The sequence below is a fragment of the Alexandromys fortis genome, unplaced genomic scaffold, assembly GCF_014885135.2.
Source record: "Alexandromys fortis isolate MF-2015 unplaced genomic scaffold, M_Fortis_MF-2015_v1.1 scaffold_125, whole genome shotgun sequence".
Lineage (NCBI taxonomy): Eukaryota > Metazoa > Chordata > Mammalia > Rodentia > Cricetidae > Alexandromys > Alexandromys fortis.
Genome location: NW_026068026.1, coordinates 4,718,365 through 4,737,722, shown reverse-complemented (window position 1 = coordinate 4,737,722; position 19,358 = coordinate 4,718,365). Strand labels below are relative to the sequence as shown.

The window sequence follows — 19,358 nt, the reverse complement described above, 5'->3', positions numbered from 1 at the left end:
ATCTACAGACCTAGTTCTAGGACAGCTAGGGTTGTTACACAGGAAAACCCTGTCTTCAAAAACAAACAAACAAACCAACAATTCTGCGATTTGCTGCTGTAGAAAACACACAGCTAAAAATAAACATTTTAAACCTGTAGCAAGAAAACTACTTTGGCACGCTTACCCTGTGTCTTAATATAGGCTACCAATAATTTCAGAATTCACTTTATACTGAATTCTTTTTTGTTGTTGCTGTTTTTAAATGAGCATTGTTTGGTGTTTTGCTGGCATGCATGTCTGTGTGAGGGTGTTGGGTCCCTGGAACTAGAGTTACAGATAGTTGTAGCCTGGCATGTGGGTGCTGGGAGTTGAACCTGGGACCTCTTGAAGGTTTTTAACCCCAGCCCATGTTCTTAACCCCTGTGTTGTCTCTCCAGCCCCAGAATAAACTTTATCTAAAATTAAAGGATGCAAGCAACTTTTTAACGACTCAAAGCAGAACTGAATTACTTCTTTTAAAAGAATAAGTTTTTAAAATCCTAACAATCAGGGGCTGGAAAGATGGCTCAGCGGTTAAGAGAATTGACTGCTCTTCCAGAGATCCTGAGTTCAAGTCCCAGCAATCACATGGTGGCTCACAACCATATGTAGTGAGATCTGGTGCCCTCTTCTGGCCTGCAGGTTTACATGCAGACGGAACATTATATATATATATATATATAAATAAAATTTAAAAAGAAAAAAAATCCTAACAATCTTAAATCTATCCCAAAGTATACATACACAGTAACCTCAAAAAAATCTGACTTTATCTCATGAAGCTTATTGCAAAATGAAAAACTCCAGAAAGCCATATTCATTGTTGTTTATGCAGTCATTAAAATGACATTACCTTTTGGAGAACATCTAAAGCTGTAAGCACAGCTTCCTGCAAGCTTGTTAGAACTGCTTCAGTATAAGATGGAAGGATGAAAGGGGACGCATCTGAACTTATTGGAACTGAAACGGCGCTGTGCAATATGACCCCCAACTTGTGCAGGTCGTCCATGTTGAAGCCAGCTTTTATGTGCTGGTAAAGAGCTGGGAATATCTGAATCAAAGCTGTAAGAAAAGGCTGGCTGGGAATGAAGGTGAGCTTATCAAAAGTTACAGGTGGCTTTGTGCTCTCAGAGCCGATCTTATACCAGGTATTCCAGGCAGCCCACCAGAGGTTCAAGTCTTCGAGCTCATCAGTCACTACGGGTGGCTCAGCACTGTATCTACCAAGCTTGTCTCCAATGGAATCTGTCCTTACAAATGGCCTGTTCAGGCCTGGGCCTGAGATGTTTCCTATAAGGACAGGTACGGGCACATTGACCACTGGTGGTGTCTCAGGCTTCTCCGAGTCTCTGACAGGTGACACAAGCTGTAATATCTCCTGGAAGCTTTTCAGAGCAGCCAGGGATACTTCATTGTTTTTGCTGAGTGCGGCTGACTGAATGTGGTCAAGAAGAACATCCCAAGCTCTTGAAAAGTCTCCTGCACCAAGAAAAGGGGGAGGAGGGACAATTAGCACAAAAATGACCGCATTCTCTTAAACACTTTGGAGCATATTTGCTTCATTTTCTGCTTAAACTGACACCAAACTCAAAAGAATCTAAGTAGGTCCTAAGGTACTAAAACCATGACTAAATGGCTCAGAGGAAAGGCACCTGCTGCACAGCCTCACACTGGGCTCCATCCCCAGAATCACAAAAGCCTCATGAGCAGCTCCCTCTCTAACCCAAAGCATGATTGGTAGCTCCCCTCTATAACCCAAAGAATGATGGGTAGTCTGCCACTACAAGCCAGTTACCCTAAGTACACTGAGTGGCAGAAACAGACCCTGTGCCAAACAGGTGCCAGGAGAATATCAATTCCCTGAAGCTCTCCTCTGACTTCCCCATGCAAGCTGAGTAGAATGCCCACACACGTAAGCTGAGCAGAATGCCCACACACGTAAGCTGAGAAGAATGCCCACACATGCATGCTGAGAAGAATGCCCACACATGCATGCTGAGAAGAATGCCCACACATGCATGCTGAGAAGAATGCCCACACAAGTAAGCTGAGCAGAATGCCCACACATGTAAGCTGAGCAGAATGCCCACACACGTAAGCTGAGCAGAATGCCCACACACGTAAGCTGAGAAGAATGCCCACACATGCAAGCTGAGAATACCCACACATGCCCTCCCATGCACAAGTAATAAAAAATGCAAATTAAAAGGACAGCAAAACAGCCTCGTGGTGGCACACGCCTTTAATCCCAGTATAGACAGGCAGATCTCTGACTTAAGAGGCCAGCCTGGTCTACAGAGTTATTTCCAGGACAGACAGGGCTACACAGAGACACCCTGTTTTGGAAAAACAAGCAAAGAAAATAAAAAAAAAAAGCCATAACACAGAAATAATAGAAAATCTCTATAAATAGGTATGTATATGTTAAGTAGGTAACATAACGATTTGTAGAGATTTTATTTACTTTTGCCTAAAGAGAATAGAATAAAAACAAAAGCTTTCAGTGACATGGTCTCCTCTCCATTTACTTTTATTATTAATTTAAACACATGCCCTACCCCTCAGTATTAGTTCCTGAACTGATGTTCTCATGTATGGTGGGCAAGTCCTCTACCACCAAACTGTAGCTTTAGCCTAAGATGCTCTCATTCTTAATCACTGGAGAAGATACAACATTAACAGTATAATATATGATTTTAATGTCTAAATGTTTAAATGATCTATATGTCATACTGCATAACATTTTGACTTTATACTTTAGTTCTCATGTTACAATAAATTTAGAGCTCTGAGTTTTCTTACATATGTTTTTTACAACAGTAATGAGTTAGGATAAAATGCATCGCAGAGTCAAAAGAAGAAAAGTGTTCATTGGTTGGCAAGATGGGTGATAAGAAGCTCGCTACCAAGCCGGAAGACCAGAGTTCAATTCCCGTGGCCCACACTGGTAGAAGGAGAGGACTAATTCCTGCAAGTTTTCCTCTGACCGCCATACATGTGCTATGTATGGCATGTGTGCATGCTTCTCACCACGTACACACAGTAAATAAGCAAACATGAAAAACATCAACCAGTAAGTTAGCTTTCCAAAAGTCTGTGTGTGTGTATGTATGTGTATATATATATAATTGCACATAGGTCTGTTAGATAGATATAGATACACACATATAAATATATATAATTGCACATATGTCTGTTAAAAGAAAAGTAACTAGTGTTTCACATTATAAAAAATTATCTAAGCCACCTGAGCTGCCTTATATTTTCATTTAAAAAAGAACTAAATCAATACTTAGCACTTCATGTCTGCTGGCATAAGGTCCAAAACAGGTGTTAAACAGTGATGCATTGTATATTTCATCAAATGTAAATTATACACTCAGAGAAAAACCTAAATTAAACAAAATACGCCAGGTGTGGTGGCACACACCTTTAAATACCAGCACTTGTGAAGCAGAGGCAACCTGGTCTACATAGTGAGCTACAGGACATCCAGGGCTATGTATATGTACAGAGTCCCTGTCTCAAAAACAAAACAGAAAACTAAAACTGTTGAGGGGGCTGGGGAACTGGCTCATTTGGTGAAGTGCTTGCCATGCAAGTATGAAGAGCCGGGTGTAATCTCGAGGATCCATGTTTAAAAACAACCACACAGGTGCAGTGCCATGTGCTTTAACTTCAGAGTGCTTGCTGTGCAAGCATGAAGACATGAGTTCAAGCCCCCAAGCCCCATATAAAAAGCTGGATGTGGCTGTGTGCCACGCCTCAGTGCTGTGGGGCAGAACAGTAGGAGACTGATCTCAAGACAATGAGGTGCAGAGTGACAGCAGGACACCCACTGTTGTCTCCTGACCATCACGCACTCACATACACAGGTGTGGAGACCTCTCCTATGCCACTGATTGTCCAACAGTACCGCTGTCCACTTTTCTGTACTGTCCCCAACACTGCCACCCAAACCAAAAGCAATCCAACCCTCCCTTGGGTTCTCTGCCTCAAACTCACCGCCATCCCTAATTAGACAATCTCTATTTTGGGCATTGTCTTGTACACTCCAGTATGTACAGCATCATTTCTTGGCCCTACACTCCAGGTGACAGTAGCACTCATCCCTTCACAGTGCAACAATAAGAAAGTCTCCAGAATTACCAAATGTTTTCTACAAAATTAGCTATAAACTTGGTCATGTTTTAGAACCACCAATTTGCATGAATAGCTTCTATATATCAAGTCCAAAAGAATTTTCTATGTGTGTTCCAAAATTCTTTTAACCTAATTTGTGTAACCAGAACAAGAAAACATTTATATACCTAGCGGCTGCAATAGGTATCGTCTGGTATTGAAGATCCTTGCCACTCCAGCCAATGTCAGGACCCATGTCTCAGCCCACTGTTTTTCTGCTGTGTCTCTTGAATGATGAATTAAAATATTTCCGCCTCCAGACTCAATCTTCTCTTTGTCTGCTGTCGTAGAAGATTCTCGAACTCGGTCCAGTAGATGAAAGAGTACCTAGATATTTATTTTAAAGGTCATAAAAAAGGTCACTGATGACATAGTTTAAGTAATGGCAAAATAAACTAGAAGTTATAAAAACATGTAACAATTTTATTAAACTACATAAGTTAGAGAAAATTGACTAAAACAGGTAACCATGTACTCTTAAACGTATCCTTAAAGTCATAAAATATGAAAACGTAAAGCCAACTGGACAGAACATCAGCTAAGAATTGTTATCAGTGGAACATGTATGGGATAATACTTGAGACAAGGATGCAGTTCCAGGCAAAAAGTCTAATTATGGAGATGTCCAGATTGAGTTCAGGACTAAATGAAGTGTTGGGAAAACAATCACCAAGTAAACACTAGCTAGCACTCGGCCAATGCTTGCACTTAAGGGAAACGGAGAGCAAATGGGATGGTGGGGAAGCGAACAGAGGAGCAGAGGAGGCGAGCTTTGTGAGACAGAACTTCAAAAGATGAATTAACAATGTTAGGCACAAAGTGCTGGGTTCCATTCCCAGCAGAACAACAAGAAAGGAAAGAAAGAAGGCCAGGAGATGAAAGGAAAGTGGAGGAAAAGGGTGACAAGTCTTCATATGCTGCTGTAAGGAACTGGGGACTCTGCTTTATCAGAGAGAACAGGATGGAGGAGGGAGGGGATGGAGATAGAAACTAGTCTCTGGGGGTGCACACACACACACACACACGTACACACAGATACACACACACACAGATACACAAACACACAGAGTAAAAATGAAGGCAAATACATGGGAATGATTCTTTACAAAGGCAACACATTTACCTGAAGATGTAAACTGTAAAAGCACATGTCAACTAAAAGCTACCAGCCCCAAACACCTCACAGTACCTTCCAGATAACCGTGTGCCAGGTTGAATGCTGCAGCAAGGTCCCGTGTGCACCAATTGTAGAAAACAGAGTCTGCCCTGCACTTTTCCTCACAGCGGGGCGCGGGTCCACACACAGTTCGCCCAGCTTTGCATAAAGGCACAGCCACAAGCAATCAAAGGGCGGTGCAGGGTGGAATGGCCGATTTAGAGACACTCCTTTCTCTTCTGCCTGCTTCTGCTGGGCCATCTCTTCTTTATTTAACTCTTTTTCGATAGTTTCCCCTCTTTGGAAAAAATAATCTGAAATATTCCACTAAAAAGAAAAGTATAAAAATATAACTTTATTCACAAATTTTGTTTTAAAGTTCAAAATAGGTTCAATAAAAGCATCTCTCTCATTCGAATGTCTAATTTCAAGAGAATGTGGCTATTTTGTCTAAGCACTAACTTTCATTGTCCTGTACATTTTAATTATGAAAATTTTCAATTATATAGAATAATGAACTTCAATGTATTGATATACATAGTGCCTAGCCATTATAATTGTTAACTATAAAACAATACATTACCACAACAAATTAATTTCTTCATATCACTTAATCACTTATAATTTCATACAGAAATACTAGCTGCTATCTTCACATATACCAAAGGCTTTACCTTCGAGGATAATGAAGTATGTGAATTCATGGTGATGGCCAACAATGGAAGCACAGTGGCTCCAACACTGAATCAATGTAAAGTAAAGGAGGGAACGTCTAGCGGACACTGAGCCTGAATCACCCAGCTGCTCTTTGTCAACAGGTCTGTATGTGAGATGACACTGTCTTCCACGGTCACAGTTTTCACAGAAAAACACTAACTTACCGACTCTGTGTGTAAGTTTACAGTTGAATTCTATGGACCTTCTGAGTAAAACATTTAGGAGGTGCTAAACAGCTGCCTTTAAAAAGATCTAACCAGGGCTGGAGAGATGGCTCAGGGGTTAAGAACACTGACTGCTTTTCCAGAGGTCCTGAGTTCAATTCCCAGCAACCACATGATGGCTCACAACCATCTATAGTGGGGTCTGATACCCTCTTCTGGTGTGCAGGTGTACATGCAGAGAGAGCACTCATGTATATAAAATATAAATAAATCTTTGAGAAAAAAAAAGACCTAATCACCTTACGACAGAGATTTAACTTCAGTTTTATGAACTTTCTCAATTTCAACACACAGGTGAGAGAGTCCAAATAATTTCCTTAGATAAACTACAAATATTGGAGCCTGTTCTCTTCATATTTGCTTCATGTGTGATACTTGCACTGCCTAACATACTACCTCTGTACTCACAATATGTAAAATGAAACTAAATGTCAATAATTCAATAACCAGCAAGAGCTAAAAAACACACACATGCCTGTCTCCGGAGCCTTCCACTATAACAAGTTATCTCCCGGGTCTAACTGTATTGTTGACAGACTACAAGTCTATGCAAGTTGTAAACAAAGTAAACTAAATAGTCTATGAAAATGAATTAAGGTTATTTAAGATCACTACATCTGCACACTAACAACAAATCCTGAGTCTCCTTTCTATGTATTACTACGACTGTCTCCCTGAGGCCTCTCCTCATAAATGTTAAAGCTTGTCCATTGTCCTGCTAGTGATGGTTTGTTTCCTAGGCTATCTCATTAGCCATAAATGATGTGTTTGGTACTTAGAAGTCAGGAAAAACTTCCAGATCCCAGACCACACTTGTATTCATTGCTTACTATATAACAATCAAGAAAAGCAACGATACTTACCAATAAGCCTATTGAAGTTAAACTAATATTAAGTTCCTGGTTATGAAGTCCAAAGCTACCTGCAACATCTACAACTATCTGTAGGCAAGAACAAGGCATCGTTGGTAGAAAATCTGTCACAACCAACTGAAGACACTGGAAGGCAGTTCTTATTAAAGATTCTCTAAAAACACAAAGGAAACAGATAATGCACATTTAAAAGAAAGGTGTAAGAACACACCTTACAATAACGTCAAGCAAGCCAACTTTAGTTTAGAATTCGAACAAGGAAGTCCTCCCTGTTGTAATCCAAAGAAAGCAACCCAGTACATAGGGTTCCCCCATGGCTTCTGCTTTAGAGCCTGCCTTGACTTCATGATGGACAATGACCAGGATGTGTTAAGACAAAGAAACCCTTACTCCTCAAGTTACTGTTGGTCATGGTGTTTACCACAGCAATAGAAAACAGGCTAGAACAAAGGGTAAACAATGTAAAGGAAAACAATAACTACTAATTATTGCGCTCTCAATACGCTATCGAGTTCCTAAGTGCTGAACGCATGTCAATTTATTTCATCCTTACAGCATACTTCCTACTCTGTAAACTGCACTGAGTTGAGAAGATAAACTTCAACTTGGTGTAAACTGGTCTTCTTTACGATAATCATTCTAACATGCTATTTTAGGGAAATTTACTATTATAAATACTTAAACATTAATTTTTTCTAATAGTCTCATTAATTTCCTAATAGTTTTAATATAAAACTCAATGATAGCTGGGCATGGTGGCACACACCTTTAATCCTAGCCCTAAGGAGGCAGAGGCAGGAGGATCTCTGTGACTTCAAGCCCAGCCTACGTTCCAGAACAGCCAGGGCTGTTACACTGAGAAACCGTGTCTCAACAAAACAAAACAAAACCTCAACTGTATGTGTCACTGAAAGAAAACTATATGTGATACTGCAGAATTCCAGACAAATGTATCAGTACCTGCTAAACTGCTCCACCCGTCTTCTATCACAAAGTATGTAAAACCCTAAATCCCATTCAAATGTGCTCTTCCTTCTGTATTCCCTATTTATTCAATGGCATCACATTCCAGAGTTTACCTAAGTCAGAGATCTGAGGATCATTCTAGACTGCCATTTCTCCCTCTGCCTCCAGAGTCAACCTACTATAGTCCCTCAACTCCCTTTTACTGCTAAGACAGCAGAGTCACTATGTCACAGCCACATCTGGTTATATCACTCCCCTGTGTAAAACCCTAAAATGCCACCCAAATACACTCAAGGCGAATGCAAATAGCTTTTAAAAGCACATGAAGCTATTTATAAGAATTTATACTTCTGGTTCCACCCCTCACCGCTAGAGTTTTCTTTCTTGTAGTCTAGAATAGTGGCCATTTATTTGTGTACACAGAACAGTTAACAGGTGCAGTGTTTGGGATACAGTAAACACAGAAGAAATGTTTAAGAAACAAAAGAATAAAGTTATTTTAAAGCATTTTTTAAAACTTAATATATGAGGTCATTTAGATCTGTTATGCTATGTTAGTTTATTTATCTTATAGTAAGATCTTACATCTAATATAAATGTCATAATAAAACAGCATATCTTCTCTCCTTTGAAAACCAAAATAATACTTGAGAGTTCCCAGAGCTAATTGGGGGTAGTTTATGGTAGGTTCTGATGAATCCTGGACATGAGCAGGAAAGGATAAATTAAAATCTTTCACTACAGGACTTTAGGATGGGTCCCTTCTAACTCTCTTACATGCTGGGTATCCATTTCAAACACTTACCCTTGATCATTTCTGATGGCTCCCATGACTCCAAGAACTAATGGCCATCCAGGTCCCAGACTGTCTCCCTGACTCTGCAGAATCTGCAACACACATTCTAATTGCTTGAGTCGAATATCTGGATGGTTAATACTGGACATCTCCTTTAATGGGTTCAACAAAAGCAGCTGCAGTCTCTAAAAGGGGACAAGAAGCTAATTAGAAAAAGACAGCAAGGCTCTTGCTGCAGCTGTCCCCACATCCCGTTTATCTTCTTGCAATATCATCTCTGTGCTGCCCAGGTTGGTCTTAGAAGTCTTGTGCCTCAGCGTCCTAAGTGCTGGGACCACAAAGTGCACCACCTTTCTCTCCTGTTCCTTCTGAGGGTTCAACTTGCCTCCATCCACAATATTGTAGGAAATAAAGTCCCCCACAAAAAGAACACAGACTTTGATTTCTCTAGCAGTAATCTTTAGAGGTTTGTTACTTATCTCTACTTTTAAGTAAAGGGGGAAAACAAACCAATCTACAGTATGCTAAATTTCAGTATAAAAGTGGAGTCACCAAGTTCTTAGATCCCCTAGAGATAGAGCTCATTAAAGAAATATATCTTTAGCTATATTTGAAGAAAAAACGAATTCCCAATATCTAGTATTATCTTTCATTTACTTTATTAATGTATTGCAGGTATTTAGATGTAAAATTCTCAAGTATGATATAATAAAAAGTATAATAGTTTGAAATTGCATGCATTAGTAACAATTATTGTTAAGCCACAAAATTTGTTGGGGAAAAAGAGCACTGTTTCATCCTTTCAGCATCTAAGAAGTGCTTCATTTTAAATTTTCTTGTCTCCTATTTTATGTGGCTAACTTACTAAACAATTATTAAGTTTTCCCTGTACACTGGATATTGAGCAGACACTGAGGATAATAAAGTGAACACAAAATGATTCTAAATTATTTCTATTACTATTTATTTAGTATGTATGAATGTGTGCCACATCATATATGTGGAGGTCAGAGGACAACTTGTAGGAGTCAGCTCACTCCTTGCACCATGGAGGTCCTGGGGATTGAACCCAGGGAGTCAGAGTTGATGGCAATCACCTTTGCCCACTAAGCCACGTTGTCAGCCATTAGTTTATATAGCTTTTTAAAGCCTCAAATCAGAGCCAGGCATGACAGCATATGTGCACAATTTCAATACTCAGGAGAGAAAGACAGCAGGACTGAAAGTTTGCAGCCAGCCAGGACTCTGTAGCAAGAGCCTGTCCTCGAACATCAAGAGCAGTGGATGCAGCTGAGTGGGGGAACCGTAATGGCTGTTAGATGCTTGTTTTATTCAGTCTTGAAACAGTGAAACTTCAGTGAATTAAAAAAAAAAAAACTTTAAAATATATGTGAAAGGTAAAGGAAAGAGAGAAAATTAAGTACAAAAGGGAATTCTGAACATAAAAATAAATGATTTAAAAATAATAGAATCTGGTTTACTGGAGCTGGGGAGCTGCTCAGAGGGTAAAGCCTTGCCGTGTGGCCATGTGTTCAGATCCCCAGCACCACAGAGAAAGGCAGGCACAGCACACTGGGGGTGGGGAGAGCAGAGCAGCACAGAGCTCCAGACTCACTGACACTGTCTCAAAAGAGAAGTGGACAGTGTGAGAGGAGACATCCCACCACTGGCCTCCACAGCTGACTGGACCAACATGCAGTACATATATACCACACACACACACACCACACACACACACCACACACACACCACACACCACACACACACCACACACACACCACACACACACCACACACACACACCACACACACACCACACACACACACCACACACACACCACATACACCACACACACACACCACACACACCACACCCACCACACACACACACCACACACACACTCTGTCCCTGTGAGAACAGCGAGAGGAGTGGGTCCTAGAAGGGCAGGCACAAGCCAGGGAATGCCCTTGATGAAGAGGGCGATCTGCGGGCTAGAGAACCACTCCAGGGCAGTTGCTAACTTCATTCAGCCTCACTGAAATGTTTTTATGAACAAATCCTAAAACTGTTAAATTAATAAGCATCCCACAGCCTACAAGTAAGATAGAATATTGTTTAAGATATTATCTTGGTGGCACACATCTTAAAACCCCAGCTCTTGCGCTGTAAGGACAGGAGGCCCAAGAATTCAAGGTCACCCTACGGGTGACTCTGTCTCACAAAAGAAAATTTATCATAGGGCTGGGCAGCCGTGGTGCATGCCTTTAATCCCAGAATTCGGGAGGCAGAGGCAGGTGGATTTCTGTGAGTTTGAGGCCAGCCTGGCCCACAAAAACTAGTTCCAGGAAAGGCTCCAAAGCTACCCTGTCTCAAAAAACTAAAAAAAAGAAAAAGAAAATTTATTCTAGAATATCATGAGATGAAACTGCGTCTTAAGTGACGGTTACCTGGTTCTGTGTCAGCGGCGGCTCGTGGTTAAATGTCAGCCCTGCTTTAATGAGGGACGTCAGGGCTTCTGCTCCCCACTCTCTCATTCGAGAGTTTGGGTGCTGGCACACCTGAAGAAACACAAGGTCAATAAAACCACATTTCATTGTATACATAAGGTAAAAAACACACATTAATCCAAGAACAGAAAAAACAATGCCATATTACAGCTTCTGGTATTCTTTTTTTTACAACTTAAAAGAGTAAAAGAAAAACTATATCCAAAAAATTCTGTAAGCTTACCTTCTGAATAAAGGCCATGGGAGGCAACAGAGAAAAAGACAGAAGACAAAAGATGAGACTTAAGTCACAGGAAAGGAAGAACTCCATGGCTGGAGGAACCCACATCACCAGAGGAAGCAGAAGCAAGCTTATCCTGGGTGCTAGGGATTGAACCCAGGGCTTCAACCTTTGAAATGATAATCCACCTGATAGGGTGGTTTAATCACAGAGAAATCTGCACATATCCTTTATTGATAAATTTAATCCCAGTAAAAATGGGCAAAATTTTAGGAAGAATAGTTATCTTTCTCAGGTTTCTAAAATGACATTAAATTACTATGGTCCCCAAACTACACACAAACGTATGTACCAACAGAAGCAGCTAGAGTTAAATTCCAGCTACTTTTCAAGGCACTGCCAGCTGAAGAAGAGATGTATCTAGTTAAAATTCTGCCACGATGTATGACTTAGTGGCAGCTCTCCCACACCTCCACCACAGCAAACCTGTGGGCAAGCACACTGGAAATCGCTCTCACCCCAGACTGTTCAACATCTCAGACACACCTGACTGAGATGACTCAAGAGACTGTGGTCACAGGAAACCGTTCCTGACAGAGAGCTGACGTCACTGCTATTTCACACGTCATAGTTTCATCATTTTTATTTGATAAACCCTTCCCCGGGCTAATTACTACACAACAACAGTCCTTAAAATATAAGGGGCAAGGAGGGAGAGGGGAAGTTTGTCTGTCATTATGTTGACTCATACGATCAGTGTGCATGCTTTCTCAGTAAAAGTAAGTAGTAGTTAAGAAAGAGAGCTCACCTCCAGTAGATGGCCCGTTAGAGGTCTCCATAAGATTTCTATTCTGTGCATATTAACTAGACCAGTTTCTAATAGTTTGGCAACAGCAAAAAGAGACGGTTCCTAAGAAGGAAACATATTACATGTTGATATGGTAAAGAGAATTCTGAGATCCGAATGAATAAAATAACATCACTATGTCTAAATTATGATTAGTCTGTATATGTAAAGTTAGTAAAAGCAACAGACCTTATTATCATGACAGGTCTTTCTTTTTGCTATCCCAGAACAGCTCCTAAAGTTACCCCCAAATTATATTGGCACAAAGTGTGAATAAATTACAGATCTTAGAGACTTACACCTCTAATTTCAGCAGTCAGGAGGCAGAGGCAGGTGGGTCTATGAGTTCGAGGCCAGCCTGGTCTACAGAGCAAGTTCCTGGACAAACAAGGCTACACAGAAACCCTGTCTCAAAAAACCAAAAAGATTTGAGTTTTCTTGAAGAACTCTAACAGACCCACTGGGAAGAAAGACCAGAGATACAGTTCAGCACAACAAGAACATCTTGCCCATGGAGGACATCTCTACAGTCTATCTTATATACTTTTATTTTCATTCCATAGTCATCAATCCACTTTTAAATGAAAAACTTCTTATCTTCTTTAGACCACATAGTCAAATGTCAAACATGAAAACAAGCATGCTGTGTTTATCAAATAGATACAAAGCACTGTAAAATTGCTTGTATTTCATTTGGTACTCTATTAAAATATTATAGTTTTGTATTGAGATTTAAAATTTCAAGATGTAAGATTTTTCAAGATAACCAATAAACTGATTAGTTTACTATTGTAACTAATGTTATTCTTGCCTGGATTTGGAACAAAGAATATATTATTCCAAACACCTGAGTGTTCATGCAATTAACTAGATATATGATACATAAAACCATACTCTAGTCTTTTTCTGTTTTCTATTTTCAGTTTTGTATGTGTATGGGTACTTGGCCTGCACATATGTCTGTTTATCAGGTGACTATCGTGCCCTAGGAGGCTAGAAAAGAGAGTTTTGATCCCGATACTGGAGTTAACGATGGCTGTGAGCTGCCATGTGGGTGCCAGGAAGCAAAGCTGGGTCCTCCGGAAGAGCGACCAACGTTCTTAACCTCTGAGCTAACTCTTTCATCCCTAATAAAAACTATTGTTGCCTTGTTTTGTGGCGTCTCATTGTAGTCTAGGCTGACCTTGACATTATAAAGATTTAACTGACTATGACCTTGAACTTCTGATCTTGCTGCCTGTATCTTCTCCCAAGTGCAGGATTTCGGTGTGCATTGCCAATATCTGTTTTATATGATCCAGCTCAGGGTCTCATGCACACTAGGCAAGCATTCTACCAACCAAGCTACTATTCAGCTCCAGGAAGAGAAGAGATGAGTCACATAAACCAAGATGACAAGCCACAGAGAACAGACAGATGATTGAGAACTTTGAAGACAACACAGTTTGAGGCTGTACAGTTATTATTAAAAAGCTGAATAGTCTTCATATATTTGGAAGTGATCAAACTATCCATATTTTTTAAATGTACAAAGGGGGCTAGAAAGGTGGCTCATTGATTAAGAGTGCTGGCTGCTCCTGCAGAGAAGTGGAATTTAGGTCCTAGAACCCACACTGGTGGCTCACCCTGTAATTCCAGGGGATTAAGACCTTCCAACTCCAAGGGCACCTGAACAAATGAACACATACATATGGTTTTTAAAATGTATACAGGACTTTATTCTGTTTTTTTTTTCTTTTTGTTTATAGTGCCACATGTCCATTAGACAAGCACCGTGAGTCACTCTCTCAGCTAGTAACATTTCTTATTTTCTTATTCACGTTTTTGGTGTTTACTTTTGTTGTGATGGAATCAAACCCTAGGCTTCCCACAGTGAGGGCAAGCGCTTTACTACTGAATGAGCAGTTCCTTTAAAAAGCAATTACTAAAATAGGACTATGCTCAAATTTTCCTGTGCTTTACAAATGTTATAGAAAATATTTTGAGTATACAAAGAAATGTTCTTGAATGCTAATATTCAGAAGTACTGTTCTACACTTACTTGACAGAAAAGAAGTCCTATTCTACTTAATTAATGGACAATAGAAACAATTAATTGCAAGGTGAGGAGCATCACTCTCGTCAGAAGGAAACGATGAGCCTCTGACTCATTTTCCGTTCCCATGAAGGCAGCACAGCACAGCACAGCACAGCCACCGAAATCTGCCACACACTTTTCCTAAATGCAATCTTGCATTACCCAAATCATAAATGTCAAATACAACAAATACTATCAAGATATTTTATGAAAGCTAGTTATAAAAACTGTGTTGCATTATTTGTAAAATACTAAGACTATTCAGCACATAAGGAAAAAGGGACATGATTTTAAATTCTACTACACACTTAGACCAATCACAAGCTACATCATGCCCTCTTTATTCCTCCTTCTACAAATGGTAAATGCCGACAGGCCACTGCTACAAAACACCAGTTCCACCAGTCAAACACTAAGGCCATTCATACACTGTGTAACCAAAGAGAAATGTAAACTACCACACCTTATTGTTTCCATAGGCCATATCCATTGCTTCTAGAGATAAGGAACAAAGTGCATTTATTAAATGATGCAAAGATACGTCATCAAGATACCTAAAATAAAAATGAAAAAGACAATTTCATCTCAAATATATAGCTAGGAACAATGTGGCTGTCAATTTAAAACCCAGACTTACTGTGAGCTCTCAAACAGTCTTGAAAGTATGTTGGAAATCACTGGCAAATCTGTCATCACTGCTGTTGTCAGAACCTAAAGGAAGGATAAATTCAAATGTAAAGTGTGACTTTTGAAGAAGTGCCCACTGGATAGGGAGAGCTGTCACTTACTGTACTGGGTCCTTCTACAGCTCTTCCAGGCTTCAAGGCACCACCACCACTAGGCTTTAGTCCCAGAATCCACACAAGATGCTGACAATTAAAACAAGTTTATAAAATTATAAAAATTCTAATGAAATAGCTAGCAATAAAAATTAAAATTAGCAGTTTCTAATAATTAAAATGAGAATAATTAGCATCATTCATATAAAATAATTATAGCATGCAGAAGCAGTAGAATTTAGGGCATTATAAGTAGTCTATTACTTCCTAAAACATAAGCCTTTTGTTTTATTTCTTCTCATCGTCTCCTTTTTCATCCTATTAGGTGTATCTAGAGGACCAACAGGCATTGCTTGTTTGTTAGCAATCATAAACATACCTGAAGAGTTGCCAGAACAAGTTGCCAAGATGTTCCGAGAACAGAGCCGTGACAGTGCGCCAAATTCAGCAGCGTCCTCATACACTGGATGTTCTTGGAAGTCAGCTATGTTGAAAAAAAGACAGATTTGCAGCAGCTGCTATAGAGTCTTAAAAATTAAAGCTTACAGATCATGAATGCATTCAAAGATTGTCTTAAATAAAAACCAGAATATTAACAAAATAAGTTTGGATAGTTCCATAAAACACAAATTTGCCTAATTAAAAGTTGTGTTATCAGAGCTGGGGAGATGGTTGAGTAAAATGCTTGCCATGTAAGTGTGAGGGTTGGAGTTCAGATCCCTATAACCCACATACATGTTGGGAGGGCATGTGACTTGCCTGTAACTCCAGCCATTGGGAGGTGGAGACAGGCCTACCTAGACTAACAGGAGAGCTTCTCATACAGGAGAGTTAGGAACCCTGCATCAGAAGGTGATGTGGAGCAGCAGAGGAAGAGAGCAGATGATGATGTTTGGTTCTACACACCAACACATGTACAGACTCACTGGCCTACACACACGTGCCAACATTTGTATATACATGTGAATACACACCACGTAAACATAAACATGCACAAAAGAAGTTCCATTACTATGTTGGTTATGGGAATGACAAAAAAAATAGTTAACGAGTTTGTTCTGAAATATCCTTCAGGTAAAAGAAACTAAGTAGTAATATTTGGAAAGAAAAAGAAAAAGTAGAATAGGCCTGGCTGATTGTTCATTGGTAACCATATTAACCCCCAACACCCTAATTGCATTACCATTACTGTTCCTTGAGGCTGGACTGCCAGAGGTTGACCCACTGCCACAACTTGTTGGTGGGATTCACTGGATGGACTTATCATCATGACACTGTGGCCCTGGATAGAATATGCTAGAACAAAAAGGAAAGACTTAATGCAAGATACTGCTTTTAGTTCTTTTAAGGTAACATTATATTGTAAAGTATTAATTTGAATAAAGTTCAACAGTAACAATTACACAGCAGTACTATTTATCCAGATGCATGCAAACATCTGAAAACTCCTAAAGTACAAAAAAGAAGCAAATATAAAGTAATTTTCTATATAAATTGTTAAAATGATGAAATTTGGTAGCTCATTTATAAGCAAAACAGAATTAGGACACATTAAATATTTTAAACATGTATCTATTTGTACTTTTCTAGTTAGAGCCAAATAAATTTTGAGTGTGAAATCTGAGTATCAGATTAAATGTAATAAACCCAAGTGTTTTCAAAGTATTAGCCAAGAAAATAAGTTTTTGAAGGTTAGTGTAAGAACCACTAAGCCAAACAGAAAAACAGCAATCATCATTTCAACAATGCATCACAGTTTACAAAGGATGCCAGAATCACATTACTGTATCTGCATAGTTATTACTTAAAACTGCTATCACTATATTCTTCCTCTCTCCGCCCCTTTTTCAGTGAAGAGCAGAAAAGAGACATACTCCGTGGGGCCACACTGGGGCCAGTGACCCTAAGTCACAGCTTCTCTCTTCCCTTTTAAAGATATGAAGGAACTGCTTTAAGGGGCTGGAGAGATGCCTCAGAGATGAAGAGCTCTTGCTGCTCTTCCAGAGGTCCTGAGTTCAAATCCCAGCCACCACATGGTGGCTCACAACCATCTATAATGAGATATGGTGCCCTCTTCTGGCAGGCAGGCAAGAATACAGTATACATAATAAATACACCTTCAAAAAAAAAAAGAAAAAAAAAAAAAGAAGAACTGTTATAGCCAGATGGTGGTGGTGCACGCCTTTAATGCCAGCACTTGAGAAGCAGAGGCAGGTGGATCTCTGAGGTCAAGGCCAGCCTGATCTACAGAGTGAGTTCCAGGACAGTTACACAGAGAAACCCTGTCTTGAAGAAAAAAAAAAAAAAAAAACAACTACAACAAAACTAACAAACTATTTTAAAGAGGTGGACAGAATGGAAAGGCAGGAAAATAGTAACACAATCAATGCACAGGACAGCAGAGGCCTGAACTTGGAAGTCCTATCATCCTTTCTCTGCGCCGTGTCATCCCCCTGGACAGAGAGAAAGCTGTATGATTGAATTCTTACATTTATTGGAAAGTGTAGCTGCAGTGGTGGCATTCAGTACGGTCAGAGCATAATGTGGAGGCAAGGAGCCTTTGCAGATGGCGGTGATAAAGGCGTCCCTTGACGTGACAAGGCCCAATCTTCCACACAGAGCAGCCATAGTCAGTTCAGCTTTTAAAATATTCTCAGTGGCAGCCTCATCTGTGCTGAAAAGATAAGGCATTTTGTTTATCCGATTAATTTATTTTAAGTTACACTTAAAACATGATGTGGGCTTACATAGTCAGTGAGGTTTTAAGAAAAACTAAAACCAATATACTTAGGATGGAACTTTACCCAATTAGCCTAATATCTAAAAAACTGAACTCTGTAGTGTAATGCATACTTAGTTGGAAAAAAAGATAGAGAACTTAAAGATTTAATTAAAAATATTAAGCATTTTATTTATTTATTTGAAGACAGGGTCTGTAGTCCAGGATGGTCTCAAACTCAGTGCAATTCAGCTTCCTCGATCTTCTAAGTGCTGGGACCACAGGCATGAACCCCTGCATCAAGTGTCTTACAACCACTTCATTCTGAGAGAAGCATCAAGCAAACTGTCATCTTTGCAAAAGCAGTGGCAAAGCTTGGCATGATACAAGTGTTCTGTAATTTGAAAATGTATTTTTGATTAAAGCATTATGACAATTCCAGTGGGAGTTCAGAGCAAACATGGGCTCCAAGAGGGAGTGACAAAGAGTGACATTCTTGAAGAAATGTTGAGGTGAAGGCAATGTCAATCATCCTGATTCCACCATGGCAGTGTGCACATGAGTTATAATACTGCACGTGAAATGAAAAATGTGCAACAAAGCTCTAATCATACAGAAAACTACAGACAGGAAATAAATTCTCTGGACAAATGAAATTAAATTTAGTATTGGTTTTAACTGCAATGACGTGCCATAAAACTCACAAAGACTTAATACCTGGCATCGAGCAGGAGCGAGAGTGCAGCGAGAAGACCACACCAGCAGGCACTCACCATCTCTTCCCAAACGGCTCTACTAACTTCAAAAGAAATACAACACTCAATCATGTTATACCTGCCACAGTGAACTGTCAATTTATAAAATTCAACAGTCTAGTAACAGCTTAGTTATTAGACACCAAACACGAATATTAAAATACCCAAAGAACAAAAATATAGAAGCTGTGATAGTTTCATAATAAAAAACTCTTAAAGTTAAGTTGTTTAAAAATCTTCATTACAAGATACTGCAATACCTCATTTAACCAATACCTTTTTAAAAAATACATAATGTCATTTCCTCTTCCCTAAGCCTTCAATAGACCAAACTGTCCTCTGTGTGATCAGCAGGAAATTAGTGCAGACTACTGTCTAGAATATCTGCTCAGCTAGAACACTGTTAGATCTGCTGAGCATCCAGCAAGTAAACACAGGAATAAAATGGCACTGAGTATCTCCTTGTTGGAGATGGGATTTAGAAATATATAAAGTTAAAATTGAACATGCAGAAATGAAT

The 19,358-nt window shown here is 39.6% G+C and overlaps 1 protein-coding gene across 3 annotated transcripts in view; it reads right to left on the bottom strand.

Moving 5' to 3' along the window:
• Positions 1-19,358, bottom strand: part of Mon2 (MON2 homolog, regulator of endosome-to-Golgi trafficking) — an 82,162-nt gene that overhangs the window by 21,192 nt on the left and 41,612 nt on the right. For all 3 annotated transcript variants that reach the window (XM_050163864.1, XM_050163862.1, XM_050163863.1), the window contains exons 13-26: positions 18,801-18,882; positions 17,854-18,038; positions 16,548-16,660; positions 15,744-15,848; positions 15,374-15,454; positions 15,223-15,296; positions 15,049-15,139; positions 12,470-12,571; positions 11,382-11,492; positions 8,944-9,119; positions 7,164-7,326; positions 5,393-5,686; positions 4,332-4,530; positions 875-1,500 (exon numbers count right to left, since the gene is read on the bottom strand). In XM_050163864.1, coding sequence (XP_050019821.1) covers positions 875-1,500; positions 4,332-4,530; positions 5,393-5,686; positions 7,164-7,326; positions 8,944-9,119; positions 11,382-11,492; positions 12,470-12,571; positions 15,049-15,139; positions 15,223-15,296; positions 15,374-15,454; positions 15,744-15,848; positions 16,548-16,660; positions 17,854-18,038; positions 18,801-18,882 — 2,402 coding nt within the window. The remainder of the gene's footprint in view (positions 1-874; positions 1,501-4,331; positions 4,531-5,392; positions 5,687-7,163; positions 7,327-8,943; positions 9,120-11,381; positions 11,493-12,469; positions 12,572-15,048; positions 15,140-15,222; positions 15,297-15,373; positions 15,455-15,743; positions 15,849-16,547; positions 16,661-17,853; positions 18,039-18,800; positions 18,883-19,358) is intronic.